The 12,870-nt window shown below is 27.9% G+C and overlaps 1 protein-coding gene across 4 annotated transcripts in view; it reads left to right on the top strand.

Moving 5' to 3' along the window:
* LOC101888654 (calcium-binding protein E63-1) overlaps positions 1 to 12,870 on the top strand; it is a 233,132-nt gene that overhangs the window by 60,223 nt on the left and 160,039 nt on the right. Inside the window, exon 1 of one of the 4 annotated variants that reach the window (XM_059132215.1) lies at positions 12,014 to 12,467. The exons of the other annotated variants lie outside the window; for them this stretch is intronic. Within the exon in view, the coding sequence (XP_058988198.1) occupies positions 12,449 to 12,467 (19 nt within the window). The 5' untranslated portion in view covers positions 12,014 to 12,448. Of the gene's footprint in view, positions 1 to 12,013; positions 12,468 to 12,870 lie in introns of those variants that run through there. 4 annotated transcript variants of the gene reach the window in all.

Raw genomic sequence — 12,870 nt, forward strand, 5'->3', positions numbered from 1 at the left:
CTCCTCAGCGTCATTGCTCAAAGAAAAAAAAAACAAATCCTTAATTTTGTTGTTTTTCAAAACAACAACAATACATGGTAAAACTTCCGCAATTGCATGTGAATATAAGTTCGTGTATGTTTTCGATTTTTTTCTTCTTGTGAAAAACTGAAATGCTTAGAGCTGTCTATTGTTAGAATATTTTTTTTTAATTGGCTGAGAAAGTTTAAATTAACAATTGGTTCGTGCGGATTTGATACGAATTCCATTTTTGATCTACGTATTTTGAGTAATTGCTGTGTTTATTTTTAATTTTAGACAATTAAAAAATAAAACAAAAAATAAAAATAAAAACGCAATAGGAATCTAAAAATATAAGTTTAAAAAATATTTTTTAAGGATCCAAATAAACGTGGATTTTTCAAAAAAATATTTTTTCAAGGATCTAAATAAACGTGGATTTTTTAAAGAATATTTTTTCAAGGATCCAAATAAACGTGGATTTTTTAAAGATTACTTTTTTCAAGGATCCAAATAAACGTGGATTTTTTAAAGATTACTTTTTTCAAGGATCCAATAAACATGGATTTTTTAAAGATTACTTTTTTCAAGGATCCAAATAAACGTGGATTTTTTAAAGATTACTTTTTTCAAGGATCCAAATAAACGTGGATTTTTTAAAAAATATTTTTTCAAGGACTAGAATAAACGTGGATTTTTTAAAGAATATTTTTTCAAGGATCCAAATAAACGTGGATTTTTTAAAAGAATATTTTTTCAAGGATCCAAATAAACGTGGATTTTTTAAAGATTACTTTTTCAAGGATTTAAAAAAAACGTGGATTTTTTAAAAAATATTTTTTCAAGGATTTAAAAAAACGTGGATTTTTTAAAGAATATTTTTTCAAGGATTTAAAAAAACGTGGATTTTTTTAAAAAAATATGTTGTCAAGGATCCAAATAAACGTGGATTTTTTAAAGATTACTTTTTTCAAGGATCCAAATAAATGTGGATTTTTTAAAGAATATTTTTTCAAGGACCAAGGAACGTGGACTTTTTAAAAAATATTTTTTCAGGGACTAGAAGAAACGTGGATTTTTTAAAGAATATTTTTTCAGGGACTAGAAGAAACGTGGATTTTTTAAAGAATATTTTTTTAGGGACTAGAAGAAACGTGGATTTTTTAAAAAATATTTTTCCAAGGACCGATAGGAACGTGGATTTTTTAAAAAATATTTTTCCAAAAACCAAAAGGAACGTGGATTTTTTAAAGAATATTTTTTCAAGGACCAAAAGGAACGTGGATTTTTTAAAAAATATTTTTTCAAGGATCCAAATAAACGTTGAATTTTTAAAGAATATTTTTTCAAGGATCCAAATAAACGTGGATTTTTTAAAGATTACTTTTTTCAAGGATCCAATAAACGTGGATCTTTTAAAAAATATTTTTTCAAGGTTCTAAATAAACGTGGATTTTTTAAAGATTACTTTTTTTTCAAGGATCTAAATAAACGTGGATTTTTAAACATTTAATAAATATTTAATAAAATTTATAAAAATATTTTATCAAAATTCCTATGACTGGCTCGTGTACCCGAAATTCCTAATCAATTTTTTTTTCAATATCTGTTAATTATCAACCAGCAACAATAGAAAAATCACACAACTGCCGGTGTTATTAAAAAACAGGCAACAAAAAATTTGAAAAAAAAAAAAAAACTCAATCAAAGAAAAATATTAAAAAAAAACAAGTGTTAATGAAATAACAATTAATGCCGCCGTCGCTGCTGCTGGCAACACCCACATTCGCATTTTAATGTTCTCCTATTCATTTGTGGTTAATCAGCCGTGCGGCAAGTGTTGGCCACATTTTTTTTTGGTTGGTTAACCAAAAAATCAAACAAAAATGTAAACAAAACTCAATCACGTGCAAGCCATTCTGGTTTTGGCTAAAAATATTTTTTTTCTGGGCCAACAAATTCCATAATCCCATTTAATGGCTGGCCTAGATGCATGTCATTCCGCAAAATAATAATATTTATTATTCTTGTCTAGATAAGGGTATGGGATGTTTATTCTGTGGTCTGGCTGGTTCGTGGAAAGCCAAGGTGCAGTAAATGCAAATATTTATGGCGATATAAAGTTTTCTGGGTACTCTGCAAAAATCAAAATATGGGACCATTTTTTTTTGGGGTCAACTTTTTTTATGGGTGGTTAGAGGTGTTATTTTTGTAGGATAATTAGAATTTGTTATGAATTAAACACAAACATTACATCCTGTAGATAGATCACCTTTTATGGGTCTTCTATAGGTACAACCCCATATAACGATACCTGCCAATAATCGGAATTTTGATGATTTTAGAGACATTATTCACCCGATTTACTCCATAGACGGTCTACTCTTTGAATATTCATAACAGAGTCAAAATTTATTTAAATAATCGAACATTGGCTGAGGGTATACATCTGCCAGCAAAACCAACTCATACTCTTCAGCTTGATTTTATGAAAATTAAATAAAAATAATAAAAAATGTTTTTTTTTTTCTTTAAAAAAATTTAAAAATTTTTTTTTCTCAAAATAACTACAAAAGTCATTAAAAATAAGAAAATTGTGTTAAAAAAATATTTTGTATTTTTTTTTTCTAAAAAATTGCACACAGAAAAATAGCTATTTTTATCGACATTTTTTGGCGTGACATGCAAATGCGTAACAAGCAACAACAACAATAATACCAACCAGCAGCAATGATGATGACCACATTTTTAATAGGCCCGAAAATATAAATAAACCCAAATCTAAAAAACTATTTTCAACTCATTAAATCCAACGCATTCTAGAATCTATCAAGAAAATTTATGGGGGTCTAAAAAAAAATGTAAAACTAAAATAATAAAAAAAACAGCAGCACCAAATGCATCAGCTTCATCATGACAGTGTTTTTTGCTGGTCATGCACAACAAAAAAAAAAAAAAATGAAAAAATTCAGATCATCGCTTTTATGTGCAGTCATGCAAGATACGCAGCATCTAAAAATATTACGATGCGTTTTAGAATACAAAAAAAAAAAAAAAAAAATATATATATATATATATATATATATATATATATATATATATATATATATATATATATATATATATATATATTGATTGAAAATTAAAAAAAAGTAAAAAAAAATAAATATAGAACTATTAATAAAAAAATAAATACAGAAATAAATTTGGAATAGCAAAAAATAACAAAAAATTAAAAATATAACAAATTTTATTATTATTATTAGTTCCTAAAATTAAAATTTTTTAAAAAGTGTTCTTTAAAAAAACAAACAATTATTGAAATTTCGGTACTTTTTAAAAATTTTTTAAAAAATCCAAGTTTTATCGGTTAGAGGATTCTTGAAAAAATGTATCCTACAACCCACACAATTTCGGCAGATGGTCCTTAAAAGAATATCCTCAACAAATCCAGAATCGACAAAAAAAAAAAAAAAAAACAGATTAACGCTTTTGGGTGGAGTCATGCAAGATACGCAGTATCAAAAAAAAAATTATAATGCATTTAAGAATACAAAAAAAAAATAATAATACTAATAATAATATTAATAATAATAATAATAATAATAATAATAATAATAATAATAATAATAATAATAATATAATAATAATAATAATAATAATAATAATAATAATAATAATAATAATAATAATAATAATAATAATATAATAATAATAATAATAATAATAATAATAATAATAATAATAATAATAATAATATAATAATAATAATAATAATAATAATAATAATAATAATAATAATAATAATAATAATAATAATAATAATAATAATAATATAATAATAATAATAATAATAATAATAATAATAATAATAATAATAATACTAATAATAATAATAATAATAATAATAATAATAATAATAATAATAATAATAATAATAATAATAATAATAATAATAATAATAATAATAATAATAATAATAATAATAATATAATAATAATAATAATAATAATAATAATAATAATAATAATAATAATATAATAATAATAATAATAATAATAATAATAATAATATAATAATAATAATATAATAATAATAATAATAATAATAATAATAATAATAATAATAATAATATAATAATAATAATAATAATATAATAATAATAATAATAATAATAATAATAATAATAATAATAATAATAATAATAATAATAATAATAATAATAATAATAATAATAATAATAATAATAATAATAATAATAATAATAATAATAATAATAATAATATAATAATAATAATAATAATAATAATAATAATAATAATAATAATAATAATAATAATAATAATAATAATAATAATAATAATAATAATAATAATAATAATAATAATAATAATAATAATAATAATAATAATAATAATAATAATAATAATAATAATAATAATAATAATAATAATAATAATAATAATAATAATAATAATAAATAAAATAATAATAACTACTTAAAAATCAAATCAATTCTCGAAAAAAAAAACTTTTTTGGTCCCTGCAAAATTTTCCAACAAAATTCACGGTCAGGTGATCCTTGAAATAATGTTTAAAAAAAAAAATACTTTTATTGTTCTCTAGATTCTTTTAAAAAAATCTTGTAAACATCCATGTAGGTTGGTGAGATAGTCCTTGAAATCATTTTCTTTAAAAAATTCACGTTCATTGTTTAAATAATCCTCGAAAAATATTATGACTTTCTGAATGTTTTTTTTGAAAGATATCTTTAAAAACCCACGATTATAAATCTAAAAAAAAAAACTAAAAAAAAAATCATTCAAAAATTCAAGTAATTGCTGGTCATATGGCCGTCAGTTGTTGAAAAAAAATTTCGAAAAACAAATTTCCAAAAAATCCATGGATCCTTTAAAAAATGTAAATTAAGTGTTGAGTGTTCTCTACGCGTTTTTAAAAATGTTCCATGTAGATTGGTCAGATGGTCCTTGAAATGATATTCTTTAAAAAATCCATGTCCATTGCATTTTTTTTAATCAACTTCTGTTGTTTAAAAATATGGAAAAAAATTTTAACCGTTCCACGTTGATTTTTTTTCAAAAAGTCTATCAAAAATCCACGATTATTCATCTATTAATTTTCAAAACTATTCTTGAAAAAAATCTAAGTTGATTGTTCAAATGGTCCTTTGGAAAAAGATTCTTGAAAAAATCCAAATTGATTGGATGATGCTTTTCAAAAATTGGTCAGGTGGTCCTTGAAAAAAATTTTTTTTTTAAATTCACTTTGATTGTTCTCTAGGTGCTTTTCAAAAATTCTTTAAAAAATGTAGAAGGTCTTTGAAATAAAATGTATTGATCAGATGGTGCTTTGAAAAAATTCTTGAAAAAAATCCAAGTCGACTGGATGGTGTTCTTTCAAATTTCTTTCAAATTTTTCTTAAAACAGTTGGTCTTTAAAAAATGTCCTTGGTGTTTTTGAATGATTGAACCAAAATTCTTAAAAAAGGAAGAATTTTGGTTTGGTCTTTGGAAATCCTTCCCGTCTAGTCTGATATTTCTTGAAAAAAAAATTATTTAAAAATCAATTATTGATCTCTGTTCTCTTGAAACAAATTAAAAAGTAAAACACCATAAATTTTTCATCTGGTGTATTTTGCAAAAGTTCTTCAAAGAATCCAAGTCGTGTACACCCCTAGAAATCCACGATTATTCATAAATAAATTTTCAAAATAAGTTTTGAAAAAATCCACGCTTGATGGTTCTCTGGAAAAGTTTCTTTAAAAAAAAAACCAAGTTAATTGGATGACGCTTTTCAAAATTTCAACAGTTTGTCCTTGACAATTTTGCGTTTATAAAATGTCCTTTTTTCGACTATTAGACCAAATGAGTATATTCTTAAAAACAATTAGGATTATTGGTCCATCCCGATTAGTCTGATGTTTCTTTAAAAAATCATTTAAAAATAACACTATTATTGGCCTCTGGGTCATTGAAAAAAATCTTAAGGACCAGATGATCCTTGAAATATGTCTTTAAAAACTCAACTATATTCAATCTCGCTCGTATTTTTATACCCTCCACCATAGTATGGAGGGTATATTAAATTTGTCATTCCGTTTGTAACTCCTCGAAATACTCATGTCAGAACCAACAAAGTATATATATTCTGGATCAGCGTAAAATTCTAAGACGATTTAGCGATGCCCGTCTGTCTGTCTGTCTATATGTCTGTCCGTCGGTCTGTCTGTCCATCTGTCTGTTGTAATCACGCTATCTTTCGAACGAATTGAGATAGAAGGCTAAAATTTTGTAAAAATACATGCATAGTTTACCAGGCAGGCAGGTTAAGTTCGTAAATGGATCATATCGGTACACGTTTTCGTATAGCCCTTATATAACGGTACCTCCCGATATTCGGTATTTTCATGATTTTAGCGGCATTTTTGCCGGAGTTATTTCAAATTTCATACTGGAAGATACCAATGGGTACCACAACCTATGACAACAATTTTTATATGCAGGTCTATGTCTTCGTATAGCCCCCGTACCGTTACCGTAATATACCTCCCGATAGTCGGTATTTTGACGATTTCAGAAACATTATTCACCTTAATTGTAACAAATTTCGTATTTGAAGTTCGTAACGGGCACTGCAGCTTATGACAAAAAATTTCGTATGCAGGTCCACGTCTACGTATAGTCCCCATATAACGGTTTTCAATTAAGTGGTAGTTTTCAGATTTTTTTTTGAAATTTTTCAATTTCCTTCGAACCACCTCCTCCATGGTTATTAAAATTTCGGCCTGGGCAAACTTAGCTGCTTTTTTACTTTTTTTTTTTTTGGGAAAATTCTGTTAAATTTCCACGCTGATTTGTAGGTCTTCCTTCCGAAGAATCTACCAAAAATTCTCGTTTATTCATCTAAACACTTTCGAAACATTTTTGGTAAACTCCAAGTTGATTGGTCAGATTGTTCTTTTTTTTAAAATCTTCAAAATATCCAGATTGGTTTTCTAGAATTGGTCAGGTGGTTCTTAAAACAATTTTTGAAAAATTCCCTTTTGATTGGACTTTAGGTGCTTTTCAAAAATTCTTATCAAAAACCCACATACATTGATCAAATGGCCTTTGAAATGAGGTTCTTTAAAAAATCCTGAAATAATAAGTTGATATAATCCTTGAAAAACATTTTTTAAAAAATCAAAGTCTGCTGTTCAAGTGGCTCTTTGAAAAAAAAAAAATCGGATCTTTTTTTCAAAACGCAAACCTAAAAATCCACGTTTATTCATCTATACATTTTTAAAATAATTCTTGAAAAAAAAAACATTGTTGTCAGATGGTTCAGTGAAAAAAATCTTGAATAAAATCCAAATTTTTGAAACAATTTTCTAAAAAATCCACTTTTATTGTTCTTGAGGTGTTTTCAAAAATTCTTGTAAAAATCCACGTAGATTGGTCAGATTAAAATTAAAAAAATCCAGAAGTAAGTATAAGTTGAAACAATTCTTGAAAATTGTTTAAAAAAAACAACGTCTGTTGTTCACATGGTTCTTTGAAAAAAAAAAAAATCTTTAAGAGATCCACGTTGATTTGTCGGGTCTACCTTTCGAAAAATCTCCTAAAAATCTAAATCTCTCTAAAAATCGAGAATTTTTAAAACACTTAGAGAGCAATCAAAAGGGAATTTTTGAAAAATTGATTGAAAATGTTCTCTAAAAATACCCAAGTTGATGGTGATTTTTAAAAATTGGTCGGATCGTCCTTAAAAAATATTTGTTTAAAAATTGTCTTTGGATTTTAGGACCAAAAAAACAATGTTCTTAAAAGAAATCAAAGATTATTGGTCTGTTTGTTCTTGGAAATCCTTTCCGAGTAGTGTAATAATAATTTAAATTCTCCGATTCTCCTTGAATTCTCCTTGAAACTAATTTTAAGAACACTATAATTGACCAGATGATCCTTGAACGAATTCTTTAAAAACTCAACGAGTATCACACTCTAAGTTTTTCTACAGTATTCTGTAAAATAAAAATCAGCGATAATTGTTGTTTTTGTATTTTTTTAAAAACATCCACGAATTCTCCGTTTATTCATCTGCTGGTCCTTGAAACGATACTCTCAAAATTGTTTTGATTTTTTTTTTTACCTCAGAATGCAACACCCTTTGATGATCAATTTCACGCTCCTTTTGCCATTCGTCGTAAAGAGAGTCTAAAGTGAGAAGCTTCATTAAAAATTTAATTGTTTTAAATAACTTATCAGGCAATTTCCCTCGCTCTTGGTGGGGCTTATCAAGAAAAATTAAAAAAAAAAAAAAATATATTGTTATTGTTTTTGATTTATCCACTTAGTAATTAATAAAACAAGTTAAATAGAATACGTCGGTATTGCCGACAGCTGCTAACCCTCAGCCAATATTCGCTTATTGCATTATGAAACTGTTGACCCTTCATAGGTGAGGTTCGAAGGGATGGGCTTATATGATAAGCATTGAAAATTGTTACCCTTTGTAGGAGAGATACCAGGGGAAGTGGGTCGTTATCTATAATCTTTATACATATATTGTGTGGCACGAGATATCTGGATGTGCGAAATTTGAAGAGAATCAGATGATTATTTCGTGTTTTGTGAGAGTTATAATTATGCAAAATTTTGACGTCCCCCAAGTACCAGAGAAGTAATCCCATTTTGTTCATCTTCATAACACATCTTTTGTTGATGGATGGATAATTGGATGCTTATTTGGCGTTCTATGAGCTCAATGGGTTTTCTAAATTTTGACCCGTTGTGGGGGAGGTACTAGATGTAGTGGTCCGTTCAATCCCTACTTCATACCAGATCTTTTGTTAGTGGAAAGATTGAAATGTGCAAAATGTGAAGATAATCTGACTCTTTGTTCACATTTTATAAGAGTTAAAATTATTCAAAATATTGAACCTTTGTAAGGGGTGGTAGCAGAAGGAGTCGTCCGATTTCTACCATCGTCACACCAGATCTTGCTTCAATAAAAATATTGGGATGTGCGAGATTTTAAAAGAATCGGACGTTTATTTCTAGTTTTATGAGCTTCGTGGCTATTCAAAATGTTGACCTTTGTGGGGGAGGTACCAGAAGGTATGGACCGATATAGGCCATCTTCGCATCAGATCTTGTGCTGGTAAAAGTATCCGTTTAAGGACATTTGGAGTCGATCTAGCGAAGTTCGTCCGCCAGTCAGTCTGGCTGGTGCGCACGATAACTCTCGAAAGGAGTATCCGATTTGGTCTAAACTTGGTACATCGTAATATTTTTGTCAAACTTAGATCGAGTTTGGAGATGGGCAAAATCGGTCCACTCCTTCTGGTACCTCCCCCACAAAGGGTCGAAATTTTGAATAATTACAACTCTTATAAAATGTGATGTAAGAGTCCGATTGTCTTCAAATTTCACACATCCCAATAATACCAAGATCTGGTATTAAGACGGAATATATCGGTCCATTCCTTCTTGTACCTACCCCACCAAAGGTCGAAATTTTGAATATCCATTAAGCTCAGAAAACGCGAAATTAACATCCGATTCCATTTAGACTAGGCACGTCTGAATATTTCTATTAACACAGGATCTGTTACAAGGGCCAGAAAGGGTAAACCTTTGAATAACCAAAACGTTTATAAAATCCGAAATAAGCATCAGGTTCTCTTTATATTTCACACATACAAACATTTTTGCTAACACAAGATCTGTTGTGACGATGCTATATATCTGCTAGCCACTTGGCCAACGCAAAATTTGTATCTGTATTAAATGAACCATGAAAATGAAATACTTCGGTCGACTACTCCATAGAGCGTCAACAATTTGAATAATCATAACAGAAGTCAAAATATATTTAAATAATCGAATATTGGCTGAGGGTATACATCTGTCGGCCAAACCGACCGATACATTTTTACTTGCTTTCTGGTGGACCATGAGAGCCACTAAACGACATATTTTTCTAAAGGACGAATACAGTCATAATTTAAGATTTTTAAGAATTGTTTTTGTTAGAGGGCTCATTTAATCCGCTATTTTGGACTTTGAAGAATGTCTTTCAGAGGTCTCATTAGGAGACATAAAGATCTACTTTTTTATTATTATTATTATTTTGTTGAAAGAACTATAGCAGCCTGAAAGAGTTTTTTTTTTAATTTTTAGGGACCTTCAGAGCTACATACGGGCACTTTTATTGTTTTTTTTATTATTGTGAATTATTCTCTACGGAATTATCAAATTTAAAATTTAAATAATTTTCTGACCCACAAATGTTGATTTTTCCAGATTTTTTTTTTTCAAAAAATAAAAATTGAAACACTTTCTGTAGTGCCTGAAGGGAACCCTATCTATTGGTATTAGTCATAGAAAAACTAAAACAAAATTTAAAAAGTAGAGAGTATTTCCCACTGATATACCAAGGCTTATAAAAATTAATTAAGGGACCATTTGGACCATATTTGTGAATTTTTTAAGAAAGGCTGTTGAAAGGACAGTCCTTTCTGCCGTATAATTATAAGATTTTTTTTTATAGAAGCCATTGTAATGGGAATATTTTTAGAATTGTTCTGTAGGGGATTATCAGAGCCAGTTATGTGGATATTAAAAAATATTTTTTTTTGGCATGGATTTTTTAAGAATTGTTTCCAGGTGGATTATAATTATTATTCTTATTATTATTATTATTATTGTTATTATTATTATTATTATTATTATTATTATTATTATTATTATCACCATTATTATTTTTTTTTATTTTTTTTCGTAATGCACAACAGGATTTTTTTTATATTTTTTAAAGACCTCAAACAAAAAAAAAAATAAAATAAAAAAATAAATAAATAAATAAATAAATTAAAAAAAAAAATAAATCCACTCACTTTCTCCAGTGCCTGTAGGGTACCCATATCTATTGGCATTAGTCATAGAAAAAACAACAATAACAAAAATTAAAAAAAAAAAAACAGAGAGTATTTTCCACGAAGATAACAAGGCTTATAAAAATGCCTAGCGAAAAAAATAAACAAAAACGAGGCAGCATAGCTCGACCCCTCACACCCCACCCTCTTCCATACTCACTACAACTGGAGCAAAGACAACAAACTAAAGTAAAACAAAAAATATTGAAAATTAAACCATAGAAAAAAAAATACAAATAATTCCAAAGTGGTGTTTGGAGAACCCATTGAACTTGACCGAAATCAGGGAAGAACATGAGTTGATCATACGCCTCAAATCACGGGAAATGATGCCTTACAAGGTATCATACTTTCTCTCTCTCTCTCTCTCTCTCTCTAGGGGGTTTTCTCTCATTTTGATGATTTTTCTCTCCTTAGTTTTATTTTTTATAAATTCCGAATGACTTGCTTTATTTATCTGGTTAGGAAACCAAAAATTCGAACCTTAATTTTTTTTATCTACCTCCCCCCTGCCATTCATCCATTCACTCATTATCATCATCACCATCATCATAATTCTAATTAAAACAATAACAATAAAAACCATTTAAAGATTAGAGTATCAGAGACGGCAAGCCGAAATAAGATTAAGGTGGAAAAAAATAATAACAAAAAAAAAAAAAAAAAAAAACCGAACCAAAAACCCTTTAGCACAGAGATAAACCATGAGTCGTGAGACCTTGCCCTCTCTCCCCTTTAACTCCTCCCTGGCCAATGAACTTCCATAAAATGTAACAACGAATTCCAGTAAGGCGGCCAGCTATCCATCCATCAACGACGACCGTTTACGGCAGGTTCTTTTGTGTTGATGGCAGCTGAAAAACTTCAGTGTTCTTTTCAAAACGTGAGCGAGGAGTGAACAAATCAGAGGCGAAAAGAAAATATTTCAGAAAAAAAAATACACACACGGTCGGAAATCGTTGATCCCCCATAAATTTGATTTTCCGTATTATTTTGTGTTCCTCGTCCGGTAACTCCACTCGACTCACTTCCGCAGTTGTCAGGTTTTCGCCCGAAATTCCATTGAAAAACAAATATTCCGAAGAGAGTTAAAATTTCTCCCCATCTGCATGTGATTCATATCGGTTTGCTCTGTGGCCTGTGTTCGATGATTGATCGCCAATTGTGATTAGATTCGTTTCGATTTTGGAATTCGACAAGCGAATAGTAGTGTTTCGGGCCAAAGTGAGGTGCTAAGTGTCGATGAGCGTGTAAAACACAATTTCAATTGCTTTTGCTGAGCTATTTTCACATTGGCGTGTTTTCCAAAGAGTTTTTGTTTTTTTTGTGGTCTGTGCTTTTTTGGATTGATACGAAAATCGAAAATCGTGTTTTTTGTTTTGACACTTTTCGATCGGCGTTCGAACGGCGTCTTCTTCTGGAGTTTGGTCAATTAATTAACACATTATTTGTTTTGTGTTTTTTTTTCTGTTGACCAGCGTTGAGCGTCCATAGCTTGTTGTTGGAGGAAATATGAGCAATGATGATATTTGTAAGTAAACAAAATAAATTTTTTATTACTAATAGTTTTAAGAATTTTAAATACTTTTTCAATGGGAAATTTATTTATAGAATAAGGTAAAGAGAAAGATTAAAGTCTGGGTTACCATGCGCTTAAGACTTAGAGGAGTCATTTTTTAAAAAAGCAGGTATGGGTTCCAAAATCACGAATTTTTACATTTTTTTCAAGAATTTAATTCTGAGAGACCGAAAAAAATTCAATATTTTTTTTTTAGAGTGGATACGAAAATTTATTTTTTTAAGAATTCAATTCATTTCAAAACAAAAATAATTTTTTAATTTTTTTGATGGGAGGCTTTCATAATACGCAAATGTAATTTTTCTCAAGAACCTCGTATTCTCATAAAACGAATTTTTACGGATTTTTTTTTTTG

This window comes from Musca domestica, unplaced genomic scaffold, assembly GCF_030504385.1.
Source record: "Musca domestica strain aabys unplaced genomic scaffold, Musca_domestica.polishedcontigs.V.1.1 115, whole genome shotgun sequence".
In the NCBI taxonomy this organism is placed as follows: Eukaryota; Metazoa; Arthropoda; class Insecta; order Diptera; family Muscidae; genus Musca; species Musca domestica.